General features: G+C 42.4%; 1 protein-coding gene across 4 annotated transcripts in view; it reads left to right on the top strand.

Moving 5' to 3' along the window:
- BCL11B (BCL11 transcription factor B) overlaps positions 1-22,792 on the top strand; it is a 94,778-nt gene that overhangs the window by 34,395 nt on the left and 37,591 nt on the right. For 2 of the 4 annotated variants that reach the window (XM_080618602.1, XM_080618601.1), the window contains exon 3: positions 8,311-8,526. The exons of the other annotated variants lie outside the window; for them this stretch is intronic. In XM_080618602.1, coding sequence (XP_080474728.1) covers positions 8,311-8,526 — 216 coding nt within the window. The remainder of the gene's footprint in view (positions 1-8,310; positions 8,527-22,792) is intronic. 4 annotated transcript variants of the gene reach the window in all.

The following is a 22,792-nucleotide window of genomic DNA, read 5'->3' as shown; positions in this document are numbered from 1 at the left end:
TGTGGATGACCTAAAATGTGGATTTTTATGCAGTAAGAAGAGTTGCATGCTCAAAACAGGATATTTAGATATATTAGGATATTTATTAACCACACGGGGTGTTCCAAGCTCAGTTTATTTATCTTTGTAAAGTGCTTCCAGATCTTTGCGTGGAAGGCACTAGAAAAATGAAAGGCTTATTATTATTATTATTATTATTGTTATTATTGTTGTTGTTATTATTATTACAGCATCTAACTACTGACAGGCAACCACAGCTGCATGCTCAATTCAAGCCACTTAAATTTAGGGGCTGATTTTTACACTATTGACTCTTAATACTTTTTCCCATTGACTCCATATGCAGAAATGTGTGTTCACCTGCCCTGCTGAAGTATCATTATTCTCCAGAAATATGTAAATGGGGTTCTTTTAAAGAAAGGAAGAAAATGTGGCATAAATATTAAGTGTTCACATTTATATGGTAGAACTCAAATGCCATTTAAGAAGGGCTTCAAAGCAGCCAACTGTATGAGCTGGTAGTTGCTCCTCTATCATTAAAAGAGAAAATGCATTGATTAAAATAAAGCCAAGGAATCTCGTAGACAAAGGATAACATTTATGGTGTTCCGGGGTCTGACATGAGCTATGAGCAGCCCAGGAAATGGAGCCCTGAGTTTCACAGTCAAGCGGTTTCACCAGCACCGTTGTGCACAGCCGCGTGTGGGTTATGTAATCTCACACTTCACCCACCCACACCTAGAGACAACAGGCACCTTTGAAAGGTCTTGGCATTACTCAGAGGGAAGGCTCCCAGCAATACCCCTGCACGGTGTTAAACCTTATCTCTACTTACCTTTAGGAGTTCCTTTCTCTTTTCTTTCCTCTCCTTCTTTTTTTTTTTTTTTTTTTTTCCTCCTTTTCTTTCCTGTGGTACATCAATAGTGATATTTTTGTGACTCCAAAAATGGAGCAGATATAGGGAGGAAAATCCCATTAGCACCATGATGTGTTTTCATGGCAGCTCTGAAGGTTCCGGTCATAGCCGTTTTGTGCATTTTGTAGCATTGTCCTCATGATGTTATTCTTCCTTTTTTTTTTTTTTTTTCCTTTCTTTTTTTCCTAAGTAGAGTTGAAATGTTACATTCTGAAAACACCAGCTAAGTATTAAATGGTACCTAGCCTATGCTTTCTTTAGATTTTAAAATAGGAAATAATTAACCAGTGGTTTTAAAGATCTCCAGAACAGCCAAACAGGCCTATGAAACCCCAGGATCTAATAACAAAGGTGAGTTGATTTTCCAGTGCCCTGAGAGTCTGAAGATATCCTTACTCCGGCTTTTGAGTTACAAGAGCTCAACCATGTTTCATTCTGGTTTAACACAGCCCTGAATTTAACTGTTTTTTGAAAAAAGACAAAGAAAACCCCCAAACCCAGGGATGTTGCTGGCTGCTAATTAGATGGTTTTTAACTGCAAGGTCATTTTAGCAGCTAATATTGTTGTTATGTGCTTCAGTGTGAATCCTTAGTGAAGCTATTAAACTGTGAGAGCCTGAACTTACCAGACATTTTGTAACATGGCTGGATTTTTGTATCGTTGTTCAGAAGTCTGTGAGGAGTGGAGGACTTTTCTGGCTCTGACACGGAAAACACATTTCTTACCAACTGATTACCAGGGTGGGCAGCTGAGACCTGCTTGCACCTTCCTTTTGCACCTTTTTTTTAGTCTTTAAATTTTTCCCTACCTGACAATAAGATTTCCTTTTTCTGTTGCACTTCCTTCCTTCTCTCCCAGGCAGTAGTCAAGCCCTATGGTGCACCTTCTAGCTGAGGATGCGTATTTAGCAGCAAGGACTAGTCTCGGTTATTTTAGGATACTTTTGACTCCTGCCTGTTGTACATAACAAGTTGGCATATCTCAGTAGCCAGTGGGCTCTCAGCATCAGGCAGGCTCCTGCTTTTGTAAAGCAATAGCCCACAGCAGATAGCAGACTTAGCCATCATTTTCCGATCGGTTTCTCACCCAGAATTCTTACTTTGTAATTGCTGGGTTGCATTTCTCAGGGTTAGGATTTTCCCCCACTGTCTCATTGCATCAGTTGCTTTTATTCTCCTTTGCACTCTAAAACAAAGTGACTGATACAATATCCAAACTGATGAAAAAGAAGGGGATTTTTTCCACCCGTTATTAGCTCAGATTTGAATTGGGTTATCTGCCTATCTTGTTTATGAAATTTTGTGCTGTCTTTTCTGCACAGACTGTGACTCCCAAATCTTCCACAGCTCCATTTCCATATTCCTGCGTGCTTGTTCTTTGTTAATCACTTGGCAAGCGCTTATTTGAATATTAAAAATTTCTTTAATCATCAAAGGCAGGAGCACAGCTTCATGAATATTCATATTTTTTTCCTCCTCAGACTGGATTCTAGTTCATTACCCTGCAGTAAAGCCAAACAGTCATCAATCGCGCTCATTACAGCCGCTGGCGTTTTGATTGGCTGCCTGCTGCTGGTAGCCCGCATCCCCCATCCTCCCGCTCTCCTCCATGAGCTGTCGTGTACCTGCCAACAACAACAACAAAAAAAAATATCAACAATGCAAGAATAAATTTCCCCGGTTGAAAAACAACTTTGCAAACTTGTCAAACAGTCCTTGTCACTTTTTTTAATTTTTTTTTGGTTTTACACCAAAAAAATAATAAAAAAAAAAAAAATCAGAAGGGAGAAACTTGAGCTTTAGAGATGAATATTTGTCAAGAGAGTTGACGTAAGTTTCATTTGCATAATGACTTTGTACTTCTGCATTAATAAAATTTGCATATGAAGCCATGTTAATTACTCCTGATCATGCTTTTTGCATTCATGCATAGTAATTTTCTCCGACTTGTGAGAATTAATGTCTTGGCATGGGGGGAGGAAGGGGGGGAGTTGGGGTACTGTCAAATTTCTGTGCCAGTGCCCCTCACTCACACTCTTTCTCCTTCTTGCTCACCACGTCGCTATTCTTGATCTATGACTCATTTATGCATTATCATTCAAAATTCTTGGGAGAAAGAAATGTATCAATTCAAAGGGAATCCTTGTCTGCCAAAAAAAAAAATATAAATAAAATCCCTGAGCAAAATATAACAAGAAATCCCTTCCCTGCCCTCCTTCTTCCCTCCTCAGTGCAGCCTTTCCATTTCCAGCTCTAGCAAAGTTTTGTCTTGGCATCATAAGTCAGTGCAGGGGAACTGCTCCAAAACTGCTGTGTGTGTGCTGGGGGAAGAGGTAAAGGCTGGTGTGCAGGTGTGTCTGGCTGAGTGCCGGACTGTGTGCCTGAGTGCGTATAATAGCATGTCTGCCTGTACCACGGAGTTGTTCTGCCTTTCCTGGGGGATGCTGTCTGTGTCTGCCACTTGCAGGGTGTGCATGCATTACTCTTCTAGTTGCTGTTGGAAATGTTAGTGCATCTGTGGCTGTGTATCCTCTGTGTGTGTGTACATCTGTGTGCTTGTGCACGTCTGCTTTGTCAACCCTGTTAGTGTTTGTATAGAAAGGCATGGTAGAAAGATAATATCAGGTGGGAGCAGTCCATATGAGAGGGTGTAATACAGGTGAGACGTCTTGTTTTAGGAAAAGCTTGAAAGAAAAATCTGTTGGAAAGATTAGTGAATAGATCTGTCTTTCAGTTTGGATGTGCCTGTTCAAAGTTGCTGCAATGGTATATATAAAAACCATCTCAAAATATCTGCAGTACTCTCCCTGAACATGATGGGCACAGGGCAGTGATGAGGCTGCAGCATGCGCTCTGCATTTGTAGCCGTACACTGTTTGAACAGATGTTTTTCTTTTGAGAGTTTTTTAATAATGGAGCTGAGCTTTAGTCTCTAACCAGCTATTGATTGATTTTCCATCACCAGACAGGCACAGAGGGACACACAGACAAACTTGGTTTGTGCCCTGTTAAGTGGCTTACATGTCTGCCTGTGCACCTGCCTGTCTGCCTTGTACACAGATACGCACCTAGGCACCCACCCAGGCAAGCATACAACACCCCAAGGGACACACCAGCTACACAGCTACATGTGGCTGCATTTACATGTGACATGAGACATAAAGCAAGATCTCTTAAATTAAGGTCGAGTCCCCTGGTCTGTACCATGCTGAGGTGGGACATTGTAAATACTGCTTGTAGCTCCATCTTTGTGCTTTGCTCAGGGACTTTTCTGCAGATGTGCCAGGGTGGCATGGTGTTTTACATATACCATATCATATGGCCAGTTGTGCCTAGGCTCAGGGAGAGACACACAAAAGAATTCATTTTATGCCTTGATTGTGGCTTTTGTCATGTTCATCTAGGCTCTTATGCTCATTTCCATCTTCTGGGGTCATGTCCAATTTACCTTATTTTCTTCTTTGCAAGTTTAAAAATAGAAGAGAGCAAAAAAATTACTGTTAGTGGTGCCCAGGAATCAACATAACCTGGGAGCTACTGCCACGTACAGGCACCAGCCTGCTTAAAGCATAAGGACAAAATCCTCCTTCACCATCAGCAATGCAGATCTTTTATTTACACAGTGACAGTCCCTGTGCATGCTTCACACTCATGCTGTGTGCGAAACTCCCTGTCCCATTCCTACAGAATGAATGCAGAAATTGTAATTCAGATCTGCAGTGCAGGTGAGTGATTTCCCAGAGCAGACCAAAGAGGAAAATCGAGCCTCACACATCTTTGTCGGCGATGTCCAAGTGACACAGAACTGTACATGTGTGCCCGTTCATGCCTGCTCACCCCATCCAGATTGGATATTTGCTCTAAGATTGCACTGCGGTTCTTGTGGTCTGCTTTTCCTTAGTGCCAGTTGTGGCTTTGCCCTTTGTGGCAGTTAGGGGCTTGCAGGAGTGTTTTCTTTTTGAAACCTATGTGCAACATGATGTGGTTGATCGGCCGTAGAATTCCAAAGATTGGCTCCCCTCCCTCAGCTGGTGCTGCATGGGTTGAGCATAAAACTCAGCACCACCTCAGGATACTGTCTGTCTATCTGCTTATGTCTATTTATCTTTTAATCTTTGTTCATTTTGTGTTTGTTCATCAACAGTAGAGTCTCTGTCTCTGTTTTCAGCTTGAAATAGAGCCTTTATGGGGAAAAATCCTACAGAAGAGGAGCTGGAGAGGTAAAACATGAGCATATTCCTAGTGAACACAAGCTGAGCATTTCTGAACACCACTGTTATTCTTTACATGGCAATGAAGAGGTGCCATGTACCTAATGGTAGAGAGTTTCTTTTTGCCATGCCTTTCCTCAGATCCATGATTTGCTTCTAGATCTCATTCTATAGGACTGTCTTCATTTGTGAAGCAAAGAAGCAAACCCTAAAGTGGCAGCAAAGATGAGGAGGAATCACCTGATTTGACTTTGCTCGCAGCAGCAAACTCAGCCTCCTGGTCTGGCAGCTCCATGGTCTTTGTCTGTCAGTGCTGGACTCGGGAGTGGTGGTGGGACACCCTGAGCATGTGCCAGAGTCTTTCTTTGCCTGTTCTTCTTCTTCCTTACAAACTCTTTCCTTTCTGACACTAGGTTAGCACCTTTTAAATTTCCTCATATATACATCAAAGGACAGAATAAGACCTGAGTAACATGTTCAGTTCCATGACTCAGGTCAAAAAGACCTGAGTAACATGTTCCAGTTAACTAGCAACTGGTTCACATATTCATTCACATAAATTTGTGAGGTACCTTATTAAAGCGGATTGCTGGCTTGCCCCCAGTACCTCTATTGGAAGGTTCTTACAGGATTTCTTTCCCCAGATGGTTAGAAACCTCCTATTTGAAACCTTAGCTCCCATTACACACTAGAGGAGATGTATTGGACAAGAGCAGGGAGGGGCTCCGTGTACCCATTTGATGAGCTCTTAGCATCTTCGATGCCTCAGGGCTGTGCAGATTCTGCCAAATTCATTGCCAATGGATAGGTGGGACTCACCAGGACTAGAGAAGAGAGAGGCTGTTGTTCTCAGGGTAATGTTGCATGCTAGGACCAATGCATCTCCATGTTAAAACCCCATGCAGTTATGGTTGATGGTGCACTTGGTGGGCTTCATATAGTACCTCTATATCTGTGTTTGAAGAAAATTTGTGATGATTTCCTTCAAAACCTGTAGTTTGGCACCATGATGTGCAGGGAGCCAAATGACTGCAGGACTTGTGCCCTTAGTCACAGGGGGGCTACAGGCATGTCTGTGATGTAGCTGCCCTGTGGTCCTGATTTCAAGCTCTCAGCTTTCCCAGTGAGATCAAGTACCCAGGCAGCCCAACATAACCTATGCTAAGCCTAGTTTTTTTTTGTAATAGTAGGAATATAGGATACAACTGTTAGGTCATTGGAGGGAATCAGTGCTACTTTTTGCTTGTTCCATGAAAAAAAACCCGAACAACCTTGTTATTCAGATATGTAACAGTGGCAATAGAGTGGTTCATAGACACATAGAAATCCATGTCTGGTATCAGTTTTCAGATACCCAGCACACAGGCCTGCCCAGAATACAACGTAGGTACAATCTGGATAGTAGTTGTCATTACCTGCTTGTGTAATACTTTCAGGGAGATCAAACAATTACAAAAGCCAAGCAACTGCGCCCCCAAAATGAAAAAAACCCTTCCTCATCCCATGAGCCACATAGATGGCTTCTATTTAAAACCAGTCCTCACAAAAGAGCACAAATTTTATCCTTGATGCTTGAAGCTCAAGTATTTACACAGGGAATTTAGACTCTTCACTTGTGGTTTTGGCAAAAGCTTCACACAAATGTTTTGCACTGGTGGTCTCTTAGCCATTTAAGATAAACGACAAAATCAAATGCAGTCCTTGCAGACTGGAGCACTGGATGCTGTGCCAATGATGAAGTATCCCCGTTTGCCTCATGTGTAGCTGTCAGATCAACATGCAGGCGTAGTTTCTGAATCGGGACTCTCTAGGTGGAGAGGTTCCCTTGGAAAATGTTGCTTTTTTAGGATTGGAGGGAACATGGATAAATATTTTTTCTTGTAGCCACAGTGTAAGCTCCTTTAGAATTTTTTTCTAGAGTTGGAGGGAATGCAGATAGATATTTCTTCTTTCTGCCATGTTATTTGCATGAATCTGCATGGCGCACATGCACACAGGCAGATTTGCCACCATTAAAAAAAAGAGAGCATTTGCCAGAAGATACCCCCCAAGTAACACATATATTTCTTGATCTAAATACAGGGGGAAACTGTGGTTTCTGATCTACCACTGTGCGGTAACTATTGGCAAATGCCAGCTTTTTAATGGCGACCACTCCACCGCATATCTTAATTTAGAAGCTGCCCTTGATGAGTAGCTACCTTTTATTTAATAATTAAGTGCCAGGCATAGTTTTAAATGAAGGGGGTGGGATTCTTGGTGGATGTAAAGTGATGCTGTTTGCTGAACTTCTCTTTAAATTCTGCTATGTTGCACCAGCCACAACTGTGACTCCTACCTGATTCTGTGTGTGTATTTGTTTGTGCATATCTGTATTTGTCAGGTGTATATCGATATTTAAGACTTGTGTCTTAATTTTTCAAAGCTGTGGAGCTCAGTTTGGACTAGTGCCAGGAGCAGGAGAAAACTCTTTTAAGTACAGCTTATAAATGGCAGGTGATTCCTAGAGGGGTTAAAAAGAAATAATATGGTTGGAGGTTACAGTGTCATCTTTTAGCTACCGAGCGAGGTTGCTCCCTTCTTCACAAGCTCAATAGGGAAGCAGCCTGCGTAGTCGGGGCATGCAAAACGCACAACTGGCCGCAGCTCAAGCAGCACAGCAGCTGCCAGTGCTTTCTTCTGGGAGCTCAGCTCCTGGCATCTCGCTGAAGCCATTTGAGCTCGAAGTCACCACATTTTGTCCAGGTTGGTGCGTGGAGCCTGCTTCAATAGCGGCTCGGCAGAATGCCTGCTCAGTTTTGTGTCGGCTCAATGCATTAACACATCCATGAAACAATAATCCCCCTTTTGATTCAGTTCCTGAGCAAGTGCCGGTGGTGATGTCCACTGTCTCTGGCTCTGCTCTGTGCCACGGCCAGCTACCCCCCTCCATCACCATTTTGCCCCATTCTGTGCGCCCCCCAGGCCCCCAGCTCTGGTTTGCAGGTCCCCGAGGTCTTTTCTTGCTCTTCCTCTGCCTGGTGCGAGCCTGCCAGCCTCAGCTGGACCCAGAGAGGGGCTCAGACCAAGTGTGTCGCGCGTTAGGCAGCCCGCACCCGCCTCGCCTGTTTCCCCTGATGATGCCTCCTGTGTCCCTTCAGACTTAGATCCGACTGACAGTTTTTTCTATTGTTTTTTCTCCAGGGCCGTCCAGGCCTGCAAACCTGCCGGGGGCTCCCATAGCTGCCTCCTCCCACCCTCACACATCCGTGATCACGTCACCTCTCCGCGCACTGGCCTCCCTCCCGCCCTGCCTTAGCCTGCCCTGCTGTGGTGCACGTGCAGTCTCAGTTGGCGGGACTCAGACTGAGATTCAGACTGAGACGTCAGGCACATTTGGATGTCATTGTCAGTTGTCAGGTAATAGAAACATTTTTTTTGTTGCTATCTGAAGGTCAGTAGTGCTGCCAAGTGATGTCGTCTTTGCTGTGGGAGAGCTGCCTTCGCTGGGTCATATGGGGAAGGCAGAGAAAATGCCCTTAACCACCCCCTTTCCCTTCCTTCTTCCCCCTCCATCCTGGTGGAGGATGGGGAGCAGGAAAGGGCGTGCAACTCCTTTCATTTCCGCATCCCTCCCCTCCTGCCTGCCCACCTTCAGCTGTCACCAGTGGCCACTGCCTGGCTGTTTGTGCCACGTTGTGAACAAATGTTTGAGACTCCTCACAGAACGTGATACCCCAGTATCAAGATTTCATCTCTCTGGGCTGTTTATTTTAAGCTTAATTGGATAACATTTAACATCTGAGGCTGGTTTGTTTTTTTTTTGCCTCCTTTTTTTCCTTCCTCCCTAACCATTTGTATTAAAAGCTCTCCTCCGCATCCATGTGCACTCAGGATGTATGTGCTCCATGCCATTGTCTCCATTGCTTTGAGAAAACGCTCCTTGGTAACTTGCCATGGATCCCTTGCCTCTCCCCTGTCAGCTTTTCTTTCCCTTTATTCCTCTTGGATGCCTGACTTTTGTCACCGCAAGGAGGAGAAAGTGATGTGGAAATGAGGGTGTACCAAGCTAGCCAAAGAGGACACGGACATATTGTTGCCAGACCCCGTCATTTCAGACCCAGCAATCTCTTTGAAATCAGTGGGTGTTTCAGAGTGTGGCTCAGTTGCAAGATTGGGTCTATGGGGAGCTGCGGGCTGGAGAGGTGAAAACGGAGAGGGCTTAAAGGAAAATGCAGCTGTGGCAAGATCCACAAGTGTTTACGGAGTCTCACTGTGGTGGGCCGAACCCTGCAGCCCTCATTCATGCTAACATGCATGGAGTTTTAATAGGGAGTTCCCAGAACGATGCTGGATAAATGATGTGTGAGGACCAGAGGATTTGGAGAGACAGCAACAACTGTCGGGAGAAGAGCCTTTGGGAAATTGCTCCTCATGTCCCCCTGAAGCTGGCAAAACTTTGCTACACTCAGCTGTTCCTTCCGCAGGCAGTGGTACCACATAGCCACAGCATGCTATATTTCATGATAATGTCCTTGTGCATCTCTCATTGTTGTAATAGAGCAAGACAAATGCAAGAAATTTAAACTTGCATCTTGGAAACCCTTGGTCCTGAAAGATGAATGTTCTCAGGAGGAGGCTGAGAGCACGCTGTAGAATCCTATTTCGACCCTGGGTAAAGCTCAAGGCATGTGAGGAAGGCTCCTGTGCCTCCTGGGAGAGGCTTGGCCTGCACCCTGCCACTTGCACCAGGATGTAGGAGTGGGCTTGCAACAATGCGCTATGTGATGTGGTGCAGTCAGTGCATCCATGGGATTTGGTTAGATTTCCTAATCCAAGCTGCCATATTAAGTGTGTGGGGATGCTGTTTTAATCAGGCTGTACTTCATCGGCCTCAGCAAATTGTCCAGCTTGCCTGAGATAGGTGCAGAGATGGGCTCTTCCAAAAGTGAGTGCTGGATCAGAAAGTAAGATAGCTGCTCTACCTCCCCAGTTCGTCTGTGTCACCAGTAATCCAAACTGGAGCTGATCTGATATTTTGCTGTTCTCTGTCTTCACTGATGCAGTATGCACACAGGTGCTTTTAGTAGGCAGGTAGTTGTAACAGTGAACTGGATGCCCTGGTTCCCTGTTGCTTCTGATGCCAGCAGCTTGTGGGGAGGGAAGCAAGTACAACTAAAAATAGAAAAGGAAGGAAGGAATAACTTATTAAAGAACGTGGGAAGGCAAGGCTTTTGTACTTTGTGTACTTAGAGTTCTCACTGTGGATTTGTGCATGGTGAGTTTTCAGAATTGCCTGTTTGCTGGGAGAGTGATGCCAGCTCTGTGGAGAGAGAGACCTGTTATCATGGCTTCCTGTAATTACTGCTGCAGTCTGCGGCACTTAGAGAATAGGTTATATCAAAGAGCATGCTACATGTTTATGCCAGTAGTTGGTCAAGGTCTGCTTGGAAGAAACATTTTCTTCCCTTGAAAAAGGAGATTATATCTACTTAACCCTTTCTTAGCTCCCATAGTAATCACTGTGTATGAGACTGCTCATGGTTTAAACTCTGTGGCAAGGGTTAAGGGATCTTTCTAGTTCCCAGAAGGTTTTGTGGAAATGAAAGAAAAGTGAGTTCTTTGTGCCGATTAATAATCTAGTGATGATCCCTGCATTGTGCCCTCTTTTTTTAATATAGACATTTACAACAGTCACTTGCTCCCGCTTCAGAGATCTGCTTGTCTTTCTGACTTGATTAGCCTTTTATTCTGTCAGCCCTGTTCTTGCTTCTGAGGAATTGTTTCCTTCTTTGAACAAAAGCCATCATCAGTTCCCACCTCTCCTCCTCCTTCATCATTTCTTACCTTTCCTGTTTTTCAGCATTCATTTAAGTCAGGACCTGGAGTTTTTTCGTGCAGTTCTCAAGCAGGCTGTGACTCTGAAGGCTTGAAGTTGCAGGTACTCCCAAATCTCTGCTGGGCACTCACAAATCAGACCCTCAAGAGTCCCAGCAGTTTTGTCATGGAGAATCTAAACTTCTGGCTGCCAATGGGATTTGAGGTACATGTGTGAGAAAACTGCATTTGGAAATCTCCAACCAAGATAAGAACAATTGCCTGGAATGCTGAGTAGTGTTCAGTCATGCACAGGGGAAGTCGTGCTGCTTCATCCAGACCTGTCCGTGATTTTTAGAAATTGTGCTGATGGTAGTTTCTATCACAGTAAATGATGCTGGGAAGTCCACTTGGGTGTCCAGCGTGCTCCTCGGCTGGTGCTGGTCCTGGTCCCCTCTATCTTTGTTCAGTTGTTTTTGTTCAGGGCACCACAGGATGAGGAATTTGCTAGTAAAGGTGTGTGTTTTTCGATGTGATTAAAAAAAAAAAAATCTACCACTGAAACAATCTCTCTCAGTCTCCTTATTTTTTATTTTTTTTTTGTCTCAGAGGCTTCTGTCTGTTGAATTGGGCTCTCCCATTTAAATGTTTTTAGTGCCTATTTAATTAGAAGTTGGAAGAGAGTCATGAAATTCACAGGGTTGTGTAGCTTGGATCTAAAATATAAATGGGCAGAGCATTCATTTTGCTTTACCCCTTGCCAGATTAGGGTGCTTTTTTGAGCCTGCTTTTTATTTAATTTCAATGAATTGCAACTGCTCAGAGTAACTGTAAAACACACACAGGTTTTTTTGCATAACAGAGGCATGCAAATGATTGTTGAGAGACGTAATTATATAAAGAAAAGTACATGCCCGTATGCAGGCACATATACATTGCAATGCTTTTTGTGAGGCTATTTTTTCACAATACATCTTCATAAGGCTCTTTTTATGATGCTGATTTATTAATATTGTACATTAAGGCTTAAATTGTCAAAGCTGCCTAAGAGATTTGGATGCCCATTTCCCATTAAAGTTAACGAGAAATGAGCTTTGAAAATCTCAGCGCAGAAATGCATGGCACTTTACAGTGTGCTCTCCAAAGAAAGAAGTCCCTGCCCTGGAGATACTACAGTGCAAAAGCCCCAAAAATGGAATTCTAATAAGCATAAGACAATGGGGACTGTAATGGCACAGATAATAATTTATCCCCTATGCTGCAATTCAGATATATACCTAATCCAAAATCTTTGGACCTGGGCCCATGAGTGAGGGTTTTATATACCTCTGTAAAGATAATTAAATCTGTGCAATACACATATATTCAGCTAACCAGTGAAACTGCTTCCTTCCCACATGTAGGTTGATGGAAGAAGGTGGAAAGAAATAACGATAGCTGCATATGTAAAAATAGCAAGTGTGCACGGACAGCAGTGATTAATGGGCATGGCTGTGAAGTTTAAGGTCTAAAATAGAGGAATGCATGGGGCCATAGCACAGAAGAGAGGAACAAGCTCCTGTTATTTCAAGGAATCAACTGTATTAGTCATTAGGATGTTTTGAAAATCACAGCCATCTTGTAAAGTTAATATCAATTTACTTGGCTACTGAAATTCTACTTACAGCACCATTTAAGAAGTCTGGTGTTTTCTTAACAAATGTTAAAGTGACAGTAAAGATAAAAGAAGTACCTGTAAGTAAATAATAGGTTTAAAAAGAATACTTTTCCCTCCTTCAATTATATCACTGTATTCGTTGTGTTGGTTTTAAAATGGAGTCAGCCAATAAGAAGAGCTAGATTAGACCACCCTGCTGTAAAAATCTTGATGCAATTAATACAGTCTGTCTAGAAAGCAGTATTATTTCAAAAACTTTTATGTTAATGATATGGTATGCACTCAGCACATTTCTAACTAGAACAAGAAGCAAGCTTTTGTTCACTCCAGGCTGGGTTTTATTAACAGAGGAGATCAATTGAAAACAAAACAGTAATCAGAGTGGAGAATGCAAACTCATCCAGCAAAAACCTTCAACTCGTCAAGTCCAGGATGATGGCTAATACTCTACTCTTCATATTTTGTTGAGTAGAATCTCAAAAAAAAAAAAAAAAAAAAAGAATGAAGAGTCCACTAACACTTGATTTCTGATCAGCACTGGGTGCTTTTTTGAGAGGATAGAGAGGAACTAGATATATGTGTCTGAGGGCAGACAAAGACCTATAGTTTCCCTGAGACCCTTTGTAAATGTATCTTTTCATCTTGCTGCATAAAGAAGAGGTTTGCATAAAGTAGAGGCTAACATTCGGGAGACATGACCCTATTAGTCATGGTTACATGTATTTATTTATTTTAGTGAAACAGTTAATGCATGCTACAGTGGAACTGACTTTGTAGACAGTACTTTCAGAGTGCAGGGGTGTGCGAGATATATATACTACAAATGATAATGCAGTGTATGCATCCATCGTTTCATCTATCAATCTATGTGTTCATCCATCTACCCGAGTATTAAAATCATATGTGACCTGTCTGTCTATGCAGCTCTCTGTCTCACCAGATATTAAATCAGATCCAAACTCAAAATAGATGGATCTAATCACAAACTGATTTTTTGACTGAATGGTGTGTTTGTCAAGATGCAGCAAAGAGACCTTAAGACAGCAAAGAGGCAACTAAAATTAGGGTGCTGCATGGGGCAGTGGCATTGGCAATTCAAGCATGGCTGAGGCTTTGTTCTAGACAGATGCCCGATCAGTATAACTTTGTAAGTCAAGTTAAGAACCAGCAGGAGCAACAGTGATATTTAAAGGTGCTTTAAAGTGGATGCCTGCCATTTCCAGACATACCAGGAAAAAATAAAAGTCCTTAATTACAATATTAACGGGTGAAACTGAATCTGGTAGTCTCGGGACAAAAGGATTTAAGGCAGCATTGCCTGCAGTGAAGACAATGCCTTCAACATTGAGAGAGTTAACTCGATCGCATACCACTATGCTGAGCCCGAGAGTCTGAACTCTTCAAACGCTCCAAATGGAGAGCTAAATCAAAGAATCCTGTTTCAAATCCATCCAAGATGTTGCTGGTTTTCTCCTCTGACAGGAGAAGCATTTGGAAGTGCAGTTTCTTTCTTTTTTTATAGCTGTCTTAAAAAGGAGTTTGGATGTTTAGCACAGCTGGTGCTCATTACATTATGCACTATCAATAAAATAGCATGTGTAATTAATTTTTAATGCAGTGCTGTATGCAGCGCTTTAAAGCAGTTACTGTATGGGGAGAGCCGACACCGGTCACTGACATCAGAAATATTGAAATAGAGGGCTAGATTTTGCATTTTTAAAGGGTGTATGTGTGAGTGGGGGAAGGGTAATTCCCAGCCAGCAATTCTCTGGCCGCAATCAAATTTAAAAATATAGGAACAAGATGGATGAAGGTGATTTTATAATTTGCTTATTGGAATGAACGAATTTATTTCCTTTTAGAGTTTGCTGAGTGATGGCTGGGTTAGGAATAGGTGACTTTGGAGTATAGGTAAGCACCAGGGGACAACACAGCAACTGATCCATCTTTGTTAAAGCACAGACTTTGGTGGTATCAGATGGGAGATGAGGTAAAAGGGGAGGTTATGGGAAAGCAAGTGAAAGACGTTTCTGTTCTGTCTCATTGAGTTTTGTGGGTTTATTTTATTTATTTTTTTTTTTTATTTATTTACAGGGCTCCTTTCTTGTGCCTTGTTCCCATTACTAAAACCTCTTTTTTTACCCTTTTACCTCTTTTTTTACTTGATTCATTATATATTTGGGAGTATCAGTAGTTTGGAAGGGAGAAAGCAGCTTGGTTACAAAAAGGCACCACTGATAGTAAGGTGCCTGCTGCTTTGGCAGAAGACCCAAACAAATCACAGGGTCTTCTTTTGGTGTTTGTGCAGTGCTTTCCAGAAGACACCAGCATAAATAAAGACTCCTTTAATGGGGCTTTAAACAGGCAAGGTTTGGGCACTACCATAGCTTTGGGCAACCATTTTGTCCAGAAACACCTTGGTTGTCCAAAGGAGAAGCAGACCTGTTCTTGAAGTTGTAGCATGATGCCTGTTCATATTCAGCAAAGAGACAGGAATGGCTTTCATGTTTCTGCAGCAGAGTAAGCAGCAGGGATGGTCTGTAGGATAGGATAGGACAGCACCAGCCTCTCTCTGCTGCCACCTCCTTCCCACCCTTTTCAGGGAGTTGAATGCTTCTTGGTGCACACTTCCTAAAAGGAGAAGAAATCAGATGCAGGACGAGAAGGAAGGAAGCAATCACCTACAAAGTGACAAAATTAGGGGTAGTGTTTGTCAGGTGCCTTGCCTTTTGGTTGGGCAACGCACCAGCTTTCTAAGAGATGTTCTTTTTTTTTAATACACATGCACGAGGCATAAATGTTTGCAATTATTCTTTCTTTCTCTCAGTAAATTTCCATTCATTTGTACATAGCATATGCTAAACAGTTCACTTGTACAGCCTCACCTGGCGTATTCAGGATGGAGTTTTCTCCTGCCCCTTCAGCAGTAGCTTTTTGTCATCACTTTTCTTCTTGCTTTCCAATAGATATGTGCAGATGTGTTTGTCTATCTGAGCCAGGAAGTGAATTGGGCTGTTCAGCTTGTGAGAACAGAGATAAATTTCTTGTGTACAAGTATAATGCTCAGCATCAAAGGAAGTAGGGCAAGCCATGGTGCATGGTGTAGGTAGTTGCAATGAGAACCACTCTTAGTTCACAAGCCAGAGTGGGAAAAGGGGAGGCAACAGTGAGGCGCTGTACATTTTGTAATGAAATAGCTTTATTTTATTTTATCTAGAGGAATTGGATCACATATTCCTGGGGTGGCTCAGGTTTAGGCCAGAGAGCTGCAGAAAAAATTACCCTGTGTCCCTCCAGAGCTGCCTAATTCAGAGGCCCAGGGTTCTTTTTTCTTTGTTGAGTGCTTCATAAAAATAGATAAAAGTAAGAGTTCTGTGCTCAGATGGGATGCTTTATGTTCAGAAAGGGATTTGAGTCAAAGAAGCCATGCTGATGCACCTTGTGTGTGCCCCACTGGGCTCCTGTGTGCTGCATGTTGGTCTGCCTTTCTGCTGAGCAGTAAACAGCTGAGCAACTGTTAGCAACATACGTTTTTATGCTGTTTGCTTTCCTTTGGACAGGCTTTTCCCAAGCATTTTTGCAGTGTGTACAGAAATCTGGTAGGCTAGATTATGATACGTGCCTTTGCTATCTTTATTTCCCTCCTGGTTTTGTCTTAATCAAACCACTTCTGTGTCCCTGTTCCAGCTAACACAACCTGCCATAGCACAGGCTGGGGAAGCCAGGTTCAATAAGTCAGTAAAAAATGCATTTGGAAGGAAGCAGGCAAAAATCCCACATAGCAAAGGCTTACATTTTTTATGAATTCAGCTGTAAGAGTCAGAGGTCCTGGGACTTCTGGAATGAGGTTAATGCAGGCACTAAACAAGGCAGTGGGGAGACACAGGCTCTGGAATCACACCATGAAACGGTGGGTTCTAAATTATTGTCTTTGCTATTAACATAAAGAATCTCTGGTTAGAGAGAGGCCAGTTTGCACAACATACCTGCAGCTTTTATGCTTGTTTAAATGTCACTTAGCTATTTGGAGACAACCGTAAATGTATTATTTTCAGTACATCCCCTGGCAATGTGAGGGGAGCATCCTGTCCTTTCCGTGTGTCAGACTGTTTCCTTGCATGTCCTGTACTGACCTAGATTATTTCATGTGAGGCCCAGATCTAAACCTGATCTTTACATCTCTTCCATGGCTGCGTGACAAGCATGATGCTTCCAGGGTGTGCTGTACCATGCTAGCAGTCCACTGAGGGCTGTGTTAGGGACCGCCTGGTGATGTTTAGTTGAGCATCTTTCTGTGAGGTGTTTTCTGACTTCAGTGGTGTTGTACTGTTGTGCCAGCTGTGAACATGGTCCATGGATTTCAGGAATGTACAGAGATTTAGGTAAGAGTCAGATACATACCATTTAAAACTGTTCACTGTGATAAGGTTGGAAAACAAAAACTCAAGGAATCTTGTAAGACCTCAGCATAGCACCAGCACCCTTGGCCTGCAGGGAAACTATTTTTCAGTTTGCATCTTCTAACAGATATTTGGGTTATTTTTTCCTCCCCTCTGTTTGAACAGGGAGAGAGCAAGTTCATTTATTATGGTACAGACAGGCTTATAATGCAAACTCTGTCTAAAAATTAGGTCTGAGTGTTTACGGATTGATTAATCCAAATCCGTTATAGAAATGCGTGAACTGTTGATTAAACTGGGAATAGGATCATTGTGGTTTTGCCTGCAGTGAGGACAAGATTAGTGAGCAACTTTATCTTTCTGCAAAACCTTATATAAAACATAATAATAAAAGATATTCTTTCTCTATTATCTTCTGGTTTCTCCTTAAAATGACCATACCTCCATTGTAAATTTGAGGTAGCAACTTAAAAGCTCTATTGACCATTGAAGCCAAATATTTTACTATCATTATCAATAGATACATAGAATAGTTGTAAAATAATCCTGTGAAATTGCTGTAAACTTCCTGCCAATTTCCTTCGTACTTTCTCTGCATGCTGTCCATGAGGAGCAGTGTGAAAGCTGCAGTGGTGCTAGCTCCTGCCTCCACCACTACTGTCAACGTTCATTAATGCAGTTGAGCACACTCATAAACGTCTGAGCTGTTCCCATATTTAGAGCTCTCTAGCCAGCAAATCTTCTTTTTTGACTAAAAACCCAGTGTTCAGGGTTTGAGATGGTTGCTTGATGTATAATTTTAATTCTGTGTCCTGGTATCATCCAGAGCTGTAAGGAAGAGTGTGTAGGAGACAGCACCATCACTGCCTTAAATAATTTGCTCCTTGCCCTTTCCCTTTAAGCTTGCCAGGCCATGTTTTGTGATTGTAAGCTGAGATTTCTTAAATTTGTTTTCTCCTTAATAGGTAAAGATGAGTGAATGCTGTTTCTCACTTTCTCCTCACTCTTCCTTAACAGATGTCTTTGCTCTTTGGGGCCAGCTGGGACTACTGGGGAGGTATTATCCATGGGATTTCTTTGCCCCAGGGTTAGATTTGCCCCTCTGCATGGCAGCACAGGGCTGGATTACATATTGCTCCTTCTCAGCAAGTCCCAGTGAGTCACCATCCTGCTTGTTAGGCTGTCTGATGGGAAAAGGCTTGCTCTGCCTGTGGCCACCTCACCTATGGAGCTTCTCCCTGGCTGCACCTTTCCCTTCCCCTGCTCTGCCCAAAACATTCATAGTTCTTTCTTTGTTTAATATATCATTTAACTTTTGCCATCAGGTAGGTCTTTCATTCATTGCTGTCACTGCCAGCGGTCCCTGCAGTAATAATTACAGCATTTTTTCCTGAAAATCAAGTCCAAAGTGAATTTGCTGGCTTTTGTGTGTTTTGATTTTTAACTTCCCATTTTTTTTTTAAGTGGAAATGACTGCCGAAGGTAAACACAGCGTGCAATGGACAGACTTATTGGGCCAGCATGAATTTCCTTAATAAGCTGGGGTATGCGTGTACACGCACGCATGTGTGTTTTTTCCCCCGTAAACCTTGGAATACGGGTGCTGTCTCTTTAAATCCTAACTCAAACTTTACTGGCGATTTTACAGAGCCTGGTTTCATTTATAGTGGAGCCAGACTTGCTGTGTGAGAGCCGTCCGCATGCTGGAATTAGTCTTAAGCTTGCTTCTGTGGCGTTGCCAAATTCCATGTTTGTGTTTTATTTAGAATTCTTTTCACGGCCAGTCGAATCTGTTCAGGCACACATAGGCAGTGTTGCGCCCCATGGAGAAAATAAGCAAGTTTGCGTTTTCTTTGGCATAGGCCATGGCCACAAAAGACTGCGGTCTAAAAAAACATTTTTTAAAAGCTATTTTAACCCATAACAGATGTATAAAGTAGGCACACACATGCCAGCTTCCTTAGTTTTAATTAAAAAATAATTAAAGCTTTAATGGGATGCTAGTGACAAATTTGGATGAATGGTGGGTGACATTATCTCAAGGCTTGCTTCAACTTATAAATTAGTGCATTTCTCTTGGACAGTGGTACAGATGAATTTAAACGAAGGAGCAGATTAATATTTCTTAAAGTTACATTGAACCAAATGAAAAATCAAATCAAATAAACCAAGGCCCCTTCCTCCCTCTCTTGCTCAGATTCCTGTTTGCATGGGATCACAGAACATGCAGGAAAGGTTATTTTCCCTGGCTGATAGATGATCTGGCTGACGATAAACTGAGCTTAGGTTTGCAAGATACCTGTTCCTTTTGTAATTTCACATTGGTAGCCACATTGCCAAATTATTGTGATTAATGTCAGCAGGCGCGTCTATTTATAACCACATCTAACTAGCTAACACAGTACCTCCAAGCCAGGAAATCTTAAATATAAAACAATCCCTACATGCTGCATGTTGCAATGGTTCCATCTCCGCACCTCGGCTAACTGCCTGCCTTTTGGGCTGCAATGCCGGCTGTGATTCTTCACATCTTTAGGCTATTTTCAATTTGGGGCTTTTAAGGCTCACCAGAACTGGGCTACATGCACAGGCTTGCACAAGTAACAACAGTTTATATTTCTGAAGAAATAAACATAGGAGTAATAAACATGTAATAAGCTAACCCCAGATGGTATCTCTGCTGTTACTACGATCAGGTGTATGCAGAGCTGGAGAAGTGAAAGGGAAGGATCAGCATGGGAGGCTGTGGATATTGAAGGAGGAGGAGAGGTCTGAGGGAGTCACTGGAAAAAGTGTATACCCTCTTTCCATGCAAGCCTCCATCCCACCTATGGACACCCTAAACAGGTGCTGAGAGGAGATGTGATAAAGCAGCACAATTTTGCAAGTTGTGCAGCAGAGCCCCATTTCTCTGAACTTGCTCATCCTACCTGAGTGCCTTCCAGCAGCAAAGGCAGCCCAGTGCAGGATGGGGCTTTCTGGATGGGACTTTCTGGATGGGAGCAGATGATGGCTTCATGATCTATGGCACAGGCAGACGAGGATCATTTTGTTTGACATTCTCAGATGGCATTCTTTCATGAAACTTTTAATCTGCTTAACATTTAGCTCTCCTTACAGAAAAACCCTGAAATACTGCGTATACATGTAATCTAAACGACGAGAGCTCTTCTTCACTCAGGCATTGACAGTTTTCTGTAACATACTACATTGTTTCCTCATTAAAATAGAAACATATTTTTTGAAGAAAGTTGAAGAAAGAGTATCAGGTGTTTGGTGGGTAGCTGCTCACTTTCCCCAGACCAGTCCAGATTTGTCTTGTGGTCATCTACAGATCTTTTGCTGCTAATTTCCAGGCAGATGTGGCAGAGTCCCTCACCTTGCTTGCTGAAAGCTGTCTGCCATGTTAAGTTGGAGAAACCCAGCAAGAGGAAGCTGCTTGAAGTTTGAGCTAGTCTGGAGAACGTGAGATCCACAGGGGGATCTGTTTGATCCCTCCAGGAGGGCAGTCTCTCTCCTTGGTGTGCAGGATGTCCATTGCCTGAAGCTGAACTGAGCCAGACTCTCCAAAGATACGACTCTTAGGCTTTGTTTAACTGCAACAAAAGAGAGAGAGATTTTCCTTTGTTGATTGAATGAGGATTTCTGTGGTAACATTTTCCTGAGCTTGAATTCCTCATGAGTGAAAATGAAGTTCCAACATTAAAAACATGAGTCACGCAGTGCAGATGAGAGTCATTTTTGCATTCCTGGAATTTTTGGAAGGGAAACATTACATTCACAATAATCCTTTCAATTATACCTTATTGCTAAAATAATCCATGAAGCATTCTGCAGTAGAGCCCTCTGCTATTTGGTTACAGTTGAGGCTTTGAAAATAGCACCTGAAAGCTTTTAGTCTCCTGTGTGTCAGTATCTTAATTTTCTTTTTATGTTGCTGCACACAGGATGGTTTGGTGTCTTTTTTATTTACTCCTTAGGATTTTTTTGTTTAATAAATAAGGCTAATTTGATTTGTTCTGATCTGTCTCAAGTATCTAATTGCTGCTGTAGAGAATGATTAATGTCCAGTTGAAAGGATTCCACATCTATAAATGAGAACTGAAAGCAGATGTTAGTTTGATGAACGTGTGCTGTCCATTCCCTGTCTGCACTGGCTCAGAGATCAGGCTGCCGGGGTATTGCTGTCTATCAAAAGAGAGATGTTAGATGCCAAATACAGTTCAGAGTCACACACCCATCATGAGCTGAGTGAACAGTTAACAAATAATGTATCCCAGGTAGTTTTTTTCTCCGCTTGTGAAATATCTATATCCAAGACAGTGTTATCCTCAAATTGTCAGAAGTGTTTGACAAACTCCAGTTCAGGAGAATGCACCGTGAATTGATTACAACCAGGACTTTGTCTCTCAGCTTTTAGTCAGGGGGTAGCACTGGTATGTTATCCGAGGGCAGATAAGTCCAGTTTGCAGTGCTATTGCACGTGCAGTGCTGATTCTGCAGTTAATTCAACCCACAGAAAAAAAACAAAAATGAAGCTGATAACTGTTCTCTTATCTATCTGTGGACTGTCTAGGTGCTCAAGCATTTCTGGCAAATCAGGCCAATTGCTTTTCAGAGTTCACTAGCCTGAGTTCATGCAGGTCTGTGGAGAGCAGACGGTAAAAGGAGCTAAAGACGGAATTGCCTGGCCACGAGATCAGATTTTGTAGCGTCCAGCCAACTTTGACATACACCTGCACACAATAAGTTCAACAGCTTTTTAGGTAACAGCAGGTACAAACAGCATCCTTTTGCATGGGTTCTTCAGTTTAGCAATGCATGATGCTTTACAGTCTTTTCACAGGTGGTTCTCTCTTGCCCTTTGTGGTTCACCTCCCAGGACAGTGACAGTAACAGCAGGTTAGCAGCCAGTGAGTGCCAGAGTGGAGGAGGAGAAATTTTGGCCAAGGGCATGCATTTCTGATAATGGCAGTAGGAACAAGAGAGCACTTGCTTTTTAAAGCCTCTTCTCAAAATCTTCCCTGTACTTTTAAAATGTTCACCAGGATTACTGTGAACAAAAGAGAGAAAATAGTTAGCTTAGCAGATTTAGTCACTTTGATTTTTTTTTTTTTTTTATTTTTTTTTTTTTTTTTTAAATAGCCTTTGCAGTTTTATTTTTTTCATAAAATCACTATTCAGGTAATGTCTGTGACTAGAACACTGTTTCACAAATGGACAGATGGAGATGTAACGACCAACACAAATCTTCCTTGCTGTCCTTAAATCAGGCTGACTTGGTATGTGTATATGGCAGGAGGAGAAAGAAAGAGAGCAGGGGAGAATAAAAGTGACAGAGAAAGAACATGGAGTCATGGAGAAGGATACGTACTGGCATCCCAGAGCTATGGATGAGTCAGCTTCTGTACTGTAGTCATGTCGAAAATTGTAGCAAAGAATGCTTCCAGTGAGACCTTCCATCCTCTGGTTCCTGAATAGGACTGTACATACAGCAGGCAGGTGAGACAGAGGAGAGACTGGTTTTACATTTAGCTTTCCCATTTGGGATGTAACTCTTAACAACATTAATTTGGATATTATTATTTCTTAAAATCCTTGGATTTTGTTTCACAGTACTGAACTGAGCAGTGAAACTTCTTCAATTACGTTAACTGTTCTTTACTAGGGTAAACCTTGGCCTGTTAGATTGTTTCTGATGACTTTTGCTGACCTGTATCTACCTGACTGTGCTATAATGTCAGCAGTTCCCAATTGATACCTCACAAAGTGACTGGAAATCTCAAAGTGGCCTAAAGTAAAATAAATGGTA

This window comes from Psittacula echo, assembly GCF_963264785.1.
Source record: "Psittacula echo genome assembly, chromosome: 5".
In the NCBI taxonomy this organism is placed as follows: Eukaryota; Metazoa; Chordata; class Aves; order Psittaciformes; family Psittacidae; genus Psittacula; species Psittacula echo.
The sequence above is the reverse complement of the archived record's forward strand: the minus strand, read 5'-3'. Positions and strand labels throughout refer to the sequence as shown.